This window comes from Lacerta agilis, chromosome 1 (assembly GCF_009819535.1).
Source record: "Lacerta agilis isolate rLacAgi1 chromosome 1, rLacAgi1.pri, whole genome shotgun sequence".
NCBI classification, from domain to species: Eukaryota; Metazoa; Chordata; class Lepidosauria; order Squamata; family Lacertidae; genus Lacerta; species Lacerta agilis.
In genome coordinates this window covers 115,102,525-115,116,061 of record NC_046312.1, presented here as the reverse complement: position 1 = coordinate 115,116,061, position 13,537 = coordinate 115,102,525, and the positions used below count along the sequence as shown (strand labels likewise).

General features: G+C 42.2%; 1 protein-coding gene across 1 annotated transcript in view; it reads right to left on the bottom strand.

Moving 5' to 3' along the window:
- Positions 1–277: 277 nt before the first annotated feature.
- Positions 278–13,537, bottom strand: part of METTL8 (methyltransferase like 8) — a 38,224-nt gene continuing 24,964 nt past the window's right edge. Inside the window, exons 5-10 of the mRNA XM_033168217.1 lie at positions 12,752–12,801; positions 10,121–10,184; positions 7,171–7,310; positions 5,041–5,147; positions 4,883–4,948; positions 278–1,698 (exon numbers count right to left, since the gene is read on the bottom strand). Coding sequence (XP_033024108.1) covers positions 1,544–1,698; positions 4,883–4,948; positions 5,041–5,147; positions 7,171–7,310; positions 10,121–10,184; positions 12,752–12,801 — 582 coding nt within the window. The 3' untranslated portion in view covers positions 278–1,543. The remainder of the gene's footprint in view (positions 1,699–4,882; positions 4,949–5,040; positions 5,148–7,170; positions 7,311–10,120; positions 10,185–12,751; positions 12,802–13,537) is intronic.

The following is a 13,537-nucleotide window of genomic DNA, read 5'->3' as shown; positions in this document are numbered from 1 at the left end:
ACAGGCTGATGACTAATTTTCCAAGTCCAGCCAAATAATGAAAGCTCACCAAGACACAGTTACATAACCACATAACACTTCCATGGCGTTTTTAAAAGCAGAGATAGAGGGTATAGATGAGATCTCTCATAGCTCTGTCCAAGGGCACGTATGGGAATTGAGCAAATGATCCCCACTTTTGTCTTTTCTTCTCCCTTTAGAGCAGAGACCTATTTTTTGGTTACTGTCAAAGTACCATGCACATGGCGCTGCATAAACAGTAATTAACACGTTACTGCATTTTCAGTTTTTTATTAATTCCAAAAGATTGCATACCAGATACATCGTTCCATATGCATGTACAGTTCATACTATTACATCCATTCACTTTATACAGCTCACCAACCAAGTGTAAAAAAAAAAAATGCTTTGATTAAAACAGGTGTTCCAAAAGCTCACAAACCAATTCCAGTTTGCTAAAAAAATAATAATAATCTCAAACGTCCCTTCCTTTTTTCCAGGATATTTAACCACATGTGTCAACCTTGCAAATGGCCCGACTGCACTGACTGCCAATTAGTTTCTGGGCTCAATTCAAAGGGCTGTTTTTGACCTATAAAGTCTTAAGCATCTCAGGACTGAAATACCTCAAGGACTGCCTCTCCTCATAGGAACCTATCTGGACCCTGAGTTCATCTTCTGAGGCTCTTCTTTGTGTGCCTTTGTGTCCAGAGGGTGGCAAGATGAGAACGGGGCCTTCTCTGCAGGGGCTCCCCGTTTGTCGAATGCTCTCCCTGGGAAGGATTGCCTGGTGCCTTCATTATACACCTTTAAGGCACCAGGCAAAACGTTCCTCTTCAGCCTGGCCTTTGGCTGATTAACTTCCTATATCTGTTTAAATGTATTTGTGGGAAGGGGTGGGGTTAGGGTTTTGCTTTCTTATTTCCACAATAATGCTCTTACTCCCCCTTTCCAGCTTTACTTCTATGCATTCATTCCTTACCTCCTACCAACCTGCTGACCAATCCAAAGGGCAGGAGAGCTCAGTTCAACTTTCTCTTTCCCGTAATTGTTTTGGTATCCTCCCTTCCCCTCTTTTTAGTCTTGAGGTTTCATTTTCCCTTTGGTATCTTTTTCTCCACTTTTAGTCTTTAGCTTTCCCCACCCCCACCCCTTCACTGTCAAAATCCTGACCCAAACCTTTGGCCCTCCAGTGATGTTTTCAATCTCCTGGTCGGGACAGTGGTTAGAAACCAATTGCTTTCCAGCAATCAACAGAACACAAAAGCAGCCGAAACAGTTTCATTCACAGAACTGTAGAGCTGGAAGGGACTACGAGGTTCAACTAGCCCCTGCAGTGTAGGAATTCGTTCACAATGAGTGTGCAAGAGGCAAGTCACGCACACACACACACACACTTCTGGGTTGTGTCCCATTCATACCGACATATGCGGAAATGGTAAATAAAGTGTTTCTGCTCAAATGCGTTCCTGGTTTTTCAGGACGTTTGAGCAGAAATGCCTGCTCAGGCTAAGAGTTGTGTTTACCCACAGCATTTTCTTGCCTACTCTTGAGTCAGCTCCCGTGGTTTTTGGAACTTGCCTTGAATCCAGACCCGATGTATCTTCACCTTCATCTTCCTGTTTACTTGCAGACGTCGATCGAGCAGGTTCTGCACTTCGGTTAAGCCCGCCAAAGAGAAAATGGTGTGTACTTCATCTGTGTTTTGTGAAATAAATAGCCAAGTTACACTCACTGAAAACAGTGTGATAATAATAATAATAATAATAATAATAATAATAATAAATCTATGTAGGATGCTGCTAACAAAGTCACGGATTACAGCAGAAGCTCCTGCAGCCAATCAGAAGCTGCGGAAGCCTCATTTGGCTTCCAAAAAAATAGTTTGGCTTTCAAAAATAGTTCACAAATCAGAACAGTCACTCTGGGTTTGCGGCATTTGGGAACCAAAACGTTCGAGAACTAAGCTGTTCGAAAACCAATGTATGGCTATATACCAAATTAACTTAATCATTAATTCATCTACTTTAAATGTACCGTATACTCTTATAAAACTGCAGGTTATTACAACAATCCTGCCAATGTTCTTTTCTGTTTATAGTTTGTCTGCAAATATTCAGTAGACCGTTTCCATTCTTTTATAAAAAGTTTGTTATCTTGAATTCTTATTTTTCTGGTGAGTTTCGCCATTTCTGCGTATTCTGTGAGTTTTTGTATCCATTCTCCTTTCGTTGGGAATTCCCTTTCTTTCCATTTTTGGGCAAGTAACATTCTTGCCACTGTACTCACATCCATGAATAAATTTCTATACAGTTTGGGAAGTTCTGTCCCTATAATTCCCAAAAGGAAGCTGGGATATATCATGGCTCAGTGGCTGCCACCAGCACAGTATTTAAATAATAATAATAATAATAATAATAATAATAATAATAATAATAATAATAATAATAGTTTATTTATACCCCACCCATCTGGCTGGGTTTCCCCAGCCACTCTGGGTAGCTCCCAACAGAATATTAAAAACATGATAAAACATCAAACATTAAAACTTCCCCAAAACAGGGCTGCCTTCAGATGTCTTCTAAAAGTCAGATACAGTGGTACCTCGACTTACGAATTTAATCCGTTCCAAATGCACATTCGTAGGTCGAAAAATTCGTAAGTAGAAAAAAGCGATTTCCCCATAGGAATGCATTGGAAATGAAAAATTCGGAAAAATTCGTAAGTCGAGTAAACCGCATCTAAAATTCGTAAGTCGAGTAAACCCCATCTAAAACCGCCAACGAATGTCCATTCGTAAGTCGAAAAATTCGTATGTCGAGTAATTCGTAAGTCGAGGTACCACTGTAGTTGTTTATCTCCTTGACATCTGATGGGACGGTGTTCCACAGGGAGGGTGCCACTACTGAGAAAGCCCTCTGCCTGGTTCCCTGTAACCTCACTTCTCACAGGGAGAGAACCGCCAGAAGGCCCTCAGAGCTGGACCTCAGTGTCTGGGCTGAATGACAGGGGTGGAGATGCTCCTTCAGGTATACTGCGCCTTCAGGTATACACAGCACACCTCATTCCCGCCAGCCTGCCTGCCTGTGTTGCCGCTGGCAGCTGACAAGCCATGACATATTGGCAGCTCCTCAGCTGATATATCACAATCCTGAAAGCCAGATATTGCCCAGTCTAGTTAAGAGTATGTCTGGGATGGAACACCCTTCCTCTTTCTTGCTGTTCTGAAAGCCAAGCAGCAGACACTAACCCTACAAGGCGGGGGAAAGTGGCGCATTTCACGGCGCCACATGAATTTCATTACAGAATCTCATGCCCGGTGGTGTACGAAAACTCATCAGTCACACCAAAGTTGAAAGCCCTCTTTGCTGGCGCTCATACTCCCCTCCCCTCCCCAAGCTTTCATAGTTAATAGAAAATATTATGGGAAGCAAATGTGAGTTTGGTCACATCTCATAATCCAGAAGAGAAAGACCTCTGTGGGACTGATTCAAAAGCACACACACGCCGAAACGCCAGCTAATTCAGAGTTAATTAAGCATGACAGACAGGGGCCTAGGACAGGACTCCACAGAAAGAAAAGGGATCTCGTGCCAAGTTGAAGCCTCTTCCCCACACTGCTGTAAGACCCCCAGCACAATCGGACAAAAACACCACAAGGAATTAAAATACTGCTCTCAACAACGTGCTGCGATGCAACTTCTCCTCTCCTCCCAAACCGTTATTTTGAATGCAGTAGTTGTACTCCACTGGAAGAATCCCATTATTATATATAGTGTTTCTCTCAAAACAGTTCATGCAATAATACATCATTTTCATTTTAAGTGTAAATTATCAACTGGCTTTCGGGATCACACCTGAGCTGTTGTGAGGAAAATGTTTCCACAAACAGCCCACATTTGGCTGAGCTTTCTCCTCACGTTCAACTGAAATCCACCCACCTGTAATAGATTATTTTATTTTATTGAGCCTAATTTAACTTCGTCTGCATACACTTCATACTTTTAAGCACATAGGTAAAGGTACCCCTGACCATCAGGTCCAGTCGTGTCTGACTCTGGGGGAGCTGGCGTTTGTCCGCAGGCAGCTTATGGGTCATGTGGCCATCATGACAAAGCTGCTTCTGGCGAACCAGAGCAGCGCACGGAAACACCGTTTACCTTCCCGCTGGAGCAGTCCCTATTTATCTACTTGCACTTTGATGTGCTTTCGAACTGCTAGGTGGACAGAAGCTGGGACCGAGCAACGGGAGCTCACCCCGTGGCAGGGATTCGAACCACCGACCTTCCGATCAGCAAGCCCTAGACTCTGTGGTTTAACCCACAGCGCCACCTAGGTCCTTTTAAGCACATGGCTTCCCCTAAAAAAAATTCTGGGAATTGTGATTGACACCCTCACAGAGCTATAATTCCCAGGACTCTTGACAAATGCCAGTTCCTAGGATTCTTTGGAACGATGTGTGTGCTTTAAATGTATGGCATGAACACAGCCCTGATCTCATTGGAAAATAAGGTTTTGCCCTTTGTCCTGAAGCAGCAAACATTCCTAAACCAAAGTGGGGCTTGGAAGAAACCCATGAGGAGAGATGAAGAAGAAGAGTTTGGATTTGATATCCCGCTTTATCACTACCCGAAGGAGTCTCAAAGCGGCTAACATTCTCCTTTCCCTTCCTCCCCCACAACAAACACTCTGTGAGGTGAGTGGGGCTGAGAGACTTCAGAGAAGTGTGACTAGCCCAAGGTCACCCAGCAGCTGCATGTGGAGGAGCGGAGACACGAACCCGGTTCCCCAGATAACAAGTCTACCGCTCTTAACCACTACACCACACTGGCTCTCTCTGAGGGAAACTGGTACTGCTCAACCACAGTGCTGGCCCAAATACCTTTCGTGAAGAAATAAGCTCTGGTGCCGTCGCCTCTTACATAGAAGTTCTCCGACAAGCAGCGGCCTAAGAGGTGAAAAAGAAGGCTAGATTATTGTACGCCTACTGAGGAATCACAACAAGTAGACAAACAAAGCAACTGTCTCTTTGAGAAGCACCTTTTTTGAAACGAAGCTGAGAAGCGTCATATCTTCCGTAGTCTCGAAAGAGTATCATTCCTCCAGGTTTCAATAATCTGGCCAGCTTGTTTACAACTCCTTGGATCCTGTGAAAATAGAATAGCCACACACACACACAAAATCAGGGTGTAATTCTAAAACACAGAACACTAGCTTGCTCCTGACAACACATGCCTCTAAGTGGCAAGGCTGCCTTATTAATATGTAGCTTTTACTTCCAAAAGACGCCTTTACCGAATTTTATTGTGATATGTCTACAAAACGTACTTCTGCTTATTTTAGTCTTACTGCAGTAACGTGATGCGCAAACTTTTTGTTTTTTTGTTTGTCTTGTTTGCATGTTGTATACCCTCAACATTTCTTCGGTGAAAATAAGGACATCTTATTCCACTGTAGTAGTAATAGTAGTAATCCGCTAATTATTATTATTAATAATAATACTCCGCCCATCTGTCTGAGTTGCCCCAACACTCTGGGCAGCTTCCAACATATATAAAAACATAACAAAACATTAAACATTTAAAAACTTCCCTATACAGGGCTGCCTTCAAATGTCTCTAAAGATTGTATAGTTACTTATCTCCTTGGCTCAGGGGTTGCATAACCCCATACATACCCTCTTAACATTTCTCCGGTGAAACCTAGGGACATCCTAAGGAAAAGTGGGGCATTCCTTCCAGGATCAAATCAGAAACCGGGACGGCTTCTGTAAATCCGGGGCTGTCCCTGGAAAATAGGGACACTTGGAGGGTCTGATGATGTTGTTTTTGAAAACTCAATAAACTCTTTAAAAAAAAAACATTCATCTTGATTCGTTTGCACAAAGTTTGTGGGGAGATTAGAGGACATTGCGTCCAGCAATTGTCACCCCACACTTCAGAATGTAATTTCCTGCCACTTTTGTTATCACAGAAAGTTCAATCTGGGGTGAACTCAAGAGCACCAAAGCATTTTGAATAATTCCACAACCTGAATTTGCCAGGGCGTGACTGAACCCCACCCATAAAACAGTGACAGTCGGTAAAGTGCCCTAAAAACTAATCAGGTAATAATTTAAATGCTGAATGAAGGTTCTTATATAAGAAGAACCGTTGCGGCCTTTTGCACATTGCCCGCTAAAAAAAATTATTTGCCTCTTCCTCACCCCCACTCCAAACCGAGATCAGTATTTTTTATTAACAGGCGCTTGTTCGGGGGAATTTCTTTAAATATTTAGGAAGAGTAGAACAAACAGCTATCTTTTAGTGCTTTAACCTTTGGAATTAGGATAATGCTATGATAAGGTGAGTGGGGAGAGAAAGAACAACAGTGATTGTAGCTCAGACCTAATTTTGACATACTTATTCGGCAACCAGTTTCATTGATTTCAGTGGAACATACATTTTTATTTAAAACACTTAAATACGGCCTTTTGCAGTATTAAAATTGAGGGGTATTAATCACAGCAACCTTAGTCAGATTACCTGAGGGTGGGGGAAGAAAACAGGACGATCTACAAAGGCTAGTGGTGAAAATTTGCACAGAAAACTTGGGAGGTTTGCTGCTTAAGAGTTAGTAAAAGGTGCAGGGAAGAGATATTTCTTCACTTTCCCCACCCGAGCTTGGCAAAGTATTCTTTTGCCTATGACTCATCACCTGCTCGCCTTCCAAACAAACAGGAAGAAATGAGGGAAATGCGATTTTCTCTGAAAGCAAATCAGAAAGCTCAGCTGTTTGTGGAGAACAAAACTGGGAATATCTTTGGTGCATGAAGGTGGCCATTTGGATTTCGCCGGTTTCATTTCAATTTAAAAAAAGGGGGGGGGGAGAGAAGAAGTCATCTGTAACATTTTGGAAAGACCCGCCATCTTTAATAGGCACGCATTTTGCCAAAGAAGCCTCTTCCGAGGGAGACAAGGAGCCTCATTAGAGAAACGCTCTTTCGACCGGCTCTCGCTGTGAACGGGAGAGAATTGGGATTTTAAATGCCCAGCGTGCAAGTGAACCGGAGGACTCTTCAGTAATAAATACACCTTCTCTCTAAAGATAGCCCTGAAAGCCACTCCAGATAAAAGAGAGACATTTAGTGCATTTGGCTCTGTCCCCCCACCTTTTCCAGCCTTCATTTACCTGTCAGGGTGAATGGAAGAGAGGACAAAGATGAGGAGAATGACATCCAGGCTGTCATCTGGGAAGGGGTAGGGTGAGGCATCATCACACAGGTCGTGAACAAAGGCAAAACTCCGGGAGGAATCGATGAGCGGATGCGACTGTTAACAAGTCCCCCCCAATCCGAAAGAACAAACAAGAGACACTCTCAAACTAGTTAGAATCTGTTTCCTGTGACACAGAAACGCTTCCCCCAAAATCCGCCCCCCACCCTCCTCAGCAATTCAGATTTTGGAAGAAGCAAAAGAAAAAAAACCCACCACATTTCTAAGGACCAGTTTATACAAAAACCAGATATAAAGCTCTCACTGAATTACTGTACTTTTTCATGTATAAGACGACCCCCCCCCACCTATTTTTGGGGACTAAACATTTAGAAAATGGGGGGAGATTGGCCAGAGTTTTCAGCTTCTTTTGGGGAAGGTGGCCCACAGTAGTTGAGATTTTTTTTAAGGGGGGGGGGATTTGCCGAATATCACTCACCCGCATGGCCGACGCTAACACTCGTGCGTGTCGCAACAGCCTCCTAACGTCTGTCCCCTCGCCGGCAGAACCAGCCTATTGCCCGCCCAATTTCCACAGCAACACCCAGTCAACAACACTGCTTGCCGCAGACACCAATAACACGCTGCAGACCACCTCTGGCTCGCAGCATCAAACAATCTCAAGTCCCCCCCTGGGCACTACCCATGTATAAGAAAACCCCCTATTTAGAACATAATTTTTCAATCAAAAAACATAGTCTTTTACACGGAAAAGTACGGTACGCCACTTAAGGCTGCAGGTGACACGCCAAAACCTTCTCCTCAGCAGAGGGGTTTGTTGCTTCCATAAAGTAGCAGGCGATTATCCTTTTATTATTATATTTGTATACCGCACTTCATCAAGAGCAGAATAAAATACAAGGTAAAAACACAAGTAAATAATTAAACCGGAACAACCAAACAATCACCTCCCCTTCCCAGATACGTTTAAAAGGCTGTAGGATACTGAGCAGCCCGAGACCTGGTTGAAGAGGAAGGTTTTCTCCTGGCGCCTTAAATATATATAATGAAGGTGCCAGGTCAACCTCGCTGGGGAGACCCGGCTCCGTGTCAAAGCATGCAAAAGCTCCCAGGTGGTTCAATCCCTGACACCTCCAGGTTGATCTGCGGAAAAAACCCTGCCCGAGATCTCAAGGAGCTGCTGCAAGTCAGTGCAGATGAAAAGTTCCCACACAATGGTCCACAGACCTGGCTCAGGACATCTTGCCACTGAGGCAAGACAGCCCACCGCTGCCTCCTCCGCTGTGGGTGTTTTGCTTCTGTCCCAACTTTCCCGCAGATGGCACACAGATGGCAGAGGAAACAGCCGGGGGGGGGGGCGCATGTAACAGTGGAAGCAGTGGGAGGAACCTGTAGCAGTTGCAGTGAGTGCCACGTTCCTTAGGGCTGTTTTTCCCCCAAAGCCAAGCCGTGGATCCCCAACTTATGAAATTGTTTATATCTCTGTGGTAGTTTTCTGTGGGTGGATTTGATTTAAAACAAATGGATTTAAATCACTAGTCAGTAACACTTGATTTAAATTGTATTTTTTACAGAAAGACTCATTCTTGCTAGTATAACCTTAACATTTACAGCAAGATGAAGGATTCATTTTTGGAATAATAAATTTTCAGAGTGGTTTTTACAGTTACCGTGTTTCTCCTAAAATAAGACACCGTCTTATATATATTTTTTTGCTGAAAAAAACACAGTATGGCTTATTTTCAGGGGATGGCTTATTTTAACCGCGTTGCATCGGTACGCTGCATAGCCACGCCTCCCCAGGCTGTTTTAATGGGAGGTACCACGTCACTATGGCTTATTTTCGGAGTATGGCTTATTTTTGGGGAACGGCTTATATTTTGCAAATGCATAGAAATCCTGCTATGGCTTATTTTATGGCTATGTCTTATTTTAGGAGAAACAGGGTATATCAAAAATTACTGATTTGGTTACACTATTAGAAATACATAGACCGATAATGATGAAATTATTGTGAGGTTTAATAAGTTAACTGTTTATATTTGGACAACTTTTCTGCCCTACTTTATTGGAAGGAGAAAAACAATCCTTCCCTTAATACCTATTTAAACAATTTGTTTAATTAAAACAATAACATTGTAGCATGTTTGTTAACTGATGTGATTAAACATTTTTATTTTTATTTTTAAACTTAGACTGAGTTTTAGCACACATGAAAAACTTAAAACAAACCCTCATTTCCTGACGAATAGCCTTTGGACTATAATGTAACTTAAATAGAAAACTAACGTTAGAAAGATTTTTCCTCCAAAAGCAGTTTATTTTTAAAATCCAATTTAAATAAAAAAAATAAAAATCTGGGTGTTTTTTTTTATAATTTTCGTTATGTGAATGGTGCCACCATACGCTCCAACAGGTACCAGCCCAAAACCCGGACGTGCATCTTCTGGGCTGCACTCATCACAAAAATGGGATGTCCCAGACAGTTGACAGATATGTGCCATGGACCCCCCTGGGTGTGCAAACCACCCATTGGGAACCACCGATCTAGAGGTTAGCACCACTCCTGAGAAGACCCTGCTCCACACTACCACACTTCAGTCAGCAGAACCAGATGGGGAAAGCCCTCTGATTTTGAATGATGCACATAGGGAATAATATCTGGGAGGAAGCATGCCTCCAGGTACCAAGGTCTCAAATCCTCTCTAGGGCATCGTCTGTAAGCACCCAGTAGCCAGGAGAGCGTATGAACCACTTCCGCATGCACTACTTCATTGGAAAAGGAACTATAATTCCAAGCAGTTGCAGCCTTTGAGCTCTGTATCAGTACTGATGCCTATTTCACTAGCTGGCGAACCCAAGGATTGAAGGATGCTCTCGCAAACGGATCGCCACATTTTAAATACCTTGATGAGCTCCACCGCTTCTGAAGCAAAATCGCAGCAATACAGAAAGACTCCGGGATGGTGGCTGGAGAAAGAAACAAGGGAAACATCAGCCCCCCCCCCTAATTGCTTTTGGGAAGCGATTTTCACCAGGGATCCATATGCAGGTAACAATCAAATCACCTAAACCCAGTTTTTGGAAGAAGTAGGAGCGGCAAAGGCAGAGGGAAGCGAACGGGAAAGTTGAGGGTGGAGGTGGCTAAACGTCTTGTTTGGAACAAGTGAAATGCTTACTTCTTCCAGCGCTTCTTCCCTACTAGATCATTGCTTTGTCTGCGATGAAGCTGCACTTGGTAGCCATTGCGCAGTATTATAGAACTGAGCAAAAAGGTAACCTGGGAAAGGTATGTAGCTAGAAGCGGCCTTTCGATTTCACTTGCTAGTATCACAAGGGAATGTGGTCTTCCAACAGCAGTCCCAGTGCAAACTGTCTCTATTCAATTTCTGAATGAAAAACGCAGGCTGGCTCCGATACAGGGGTAGCTTCTTCCCCCACCTCCATCCGCTACAGAGCCAGCTCCAAACTCCCTTGTGCACTTAAGATTATCAGACACCAAGGACATAAGGCAGCATTCCCCAGTACAGTCGTACCTTGGATCTCAAACGCCTTGGCTCCCGAACAAATAGGCTCCCGAACGATCGAAACCCGGAAGTGAGTGTTCCAGTTTTCTAACGTTCTTTTGGAAGTCAAACGTCCGTTGGTGCTTCCGTGGCTTCCGATTGGTTGCAGGAGCTTCCTGCACCCAATCAGAAGCCGCGCTTTGGTTTACGAACGTTTTGGAAGTCGAACGGACTCGGTTCGAATTCCGAGGTACGACTGTACCAAGAACAATTGCCAGTAACTACCACTACTTGTTGCACATAGAAAAGGAGACATTTTGCCTAGAATAAACTGCGTTGTTTCACTTGAGGAAGAGCTGACATAAAGGGGTTTGTTGTTGTTGTTTTTATCTGGTTTGCTCTTAAGAACCAGCAGCAATGTCAATCACAACTTTTTAATTTTCATTGAAGCATGACTACAACGGAACAACCACAAAGAGCTGGAAATACCGCTGACCAAGAGCTTTTTTGTGCATGCAGATTTTACAAATTATGAACACATTACATTGGCTGTTTCTTGCCTGTGCCGGCTTCTGATTTATTTGGGGTCCAATTCATGGTACAGCTTTGGAACTGTGAAGGCCAACGAAACTTTGTACCCGATGGAACATCCTATGCTATCATCACCTACAGCAGAGATGAGTAACCTGTGGCCCTCCAGATGTTGTGGGAAGCCACAAGAGGTCCGGAGGGTGGCAACACGAGGACAGGCCTTTTCTGTGGTGGCTCCCCGTTTGTGGAATGCTCTCCTCGAAGAGGCTCACCTGATGCCTTCACTGCATATCTTTAAGCGCCAGCTGTAAACGTTTCTCTATCACCAGGCCTTGGAATGACTAAATATTCTATGGCCTTTTAAACATTTTTTTTAATTTTTTTTTATTAAACAACAAAAACAGAATACACAATAATTTCAAAGCACACATAAAGAAAAAGATACAACCCGCACATAATTTGACGGTATTTAAAAAGAAGGACTAATCCTAAAAGGGGGTTCAGAGGACAAACGGAAAAAGGATAGAAAGAAAATAGAAAAAGGGAGAAGGGGAAGGAAAAATTGGGAAAAGGAAAAAAGAGAAAGAAAAAAAGGTAGAAAGTCTTGATTGAGGTTACAACTTACAACATTATTACAATACAATTACATACGCTTGACTTCCGTTTACACTCTTTGTTTCTTTATCTTAACCCTTTTTCTCACACAGGTCTTGTTACATCCAATTTGGTCTTCTATTACTTTCTAATAATATGTTGATATTCAATACGTATATAGATTTCACCTTCCTATTGCCAGGAAATTTTGATGTTATTGTACTGGTTTAAGTAGTCAATAAAACCTTCCCATTCCTTTTGTGTCTTTTGATTGAATTGACCTCTCATTCTTCCCGTCATTACCGCTAACTGCATATATTCTGTCATTAAAGCTTGCCAATCATATATTGTGGGGTTATTCTCGTTCTTCCAATTTCTTGCTAAGAGAATTCTGGCCGCTGTAAGGGCATACATTGTTAACATTCTTTTCTCTGATTTAATTTCTGGAGGTAGTATTCCCAGGAGGAAGGCTTCTGGCTTCTTCTTAATAGAGATTTTCAAAAGTTTTTTTAATTCATTATGAACCTTTCCCCAGTATTCCTTGACTATGTCACATAAACATTTTTTTTGGGAGGGGTGTTATTGGGGATTTTGGGTTTCTTATTATGTACTTTGTGTTCTCATTTTGTGTTTTTATGTTGTGAACTGCCCTGTGATCCTTGGATGAAGGGCAGTATACAAATTTTAATAAATTATAATTTAAAAAACCATCAGACCTGGCCAGCATGCTCAAAGGTCAAGGATGACAGATAGGAGTTCTGGGGCAAAAAAACATCTGGAGGACCAGAGGTTCCTCATTCTTGAACAACAGTGAAAATTCTTAGTAGGAGTTACGACAAAGCAGCTGTTCCCTCCTCATTACTGTAGCATATAACTTTTTATCTGGACCAGGGCAAGGCAGCTTACCGAGTCACTTCCAAAATAGGGAAAACACTGTTACCAGCACCACAGCCAACCTGGTAGTAAAGACAAAAGCCAAATATTAAGCTGATCACATTTATAAAGAATTATTTTCCAACACTGGGGAGGGCGAAAACAGACTAAGAATTAAAAAATTTAAAGTATCTTCAGGGAATAGTTCTGTGTGTCCCCCTATTTTTCACAAGGAAGGGCTTCATCTTGCTTGATGCACCAAGAAATTACTTTACTATGGTAGCCACACACAAAATATCAATTTGTTCCAAAATGCAGCTGGTATTTTCTCTCTCTCTTAAAATGCATTACAGTGGCTATGCGTGCAAAGGGATATAGAAAAGCTGTAACCAGCTACTAGCCTCAACAGAATTATCATGAAATAAGTTAGAAGAGAAAACATATTTAAAGAAACTCGAGCAATTGCCTTTAAATGCTTCTTAAAAACTTTAAGCTGATCCAAATTTCCCCGGACTTTGTTTTCATTCAGTTTTTAAGGCACAATTTGGCTGAATGTTGCTTGCCTTTTTGCAGTTACTGCATTCCTATGGTAAACCATTCAGTGATTTTTTTTTTTACTATTTTAAGCCGTCTAAACATTTTATAAATGAGCAAGACTGTGCTATCTATCAGATCCCAAAGTCTTATTCAGAACAGTACTGTGTGGGAAATCTTCAACTAGGACTGAGAGGTTTAAAAAAACCAATGAGATTTTATATTAATAATAATAATAATAATAATAATAATTTTATAATTGTAATAATAATGATTATTAATATC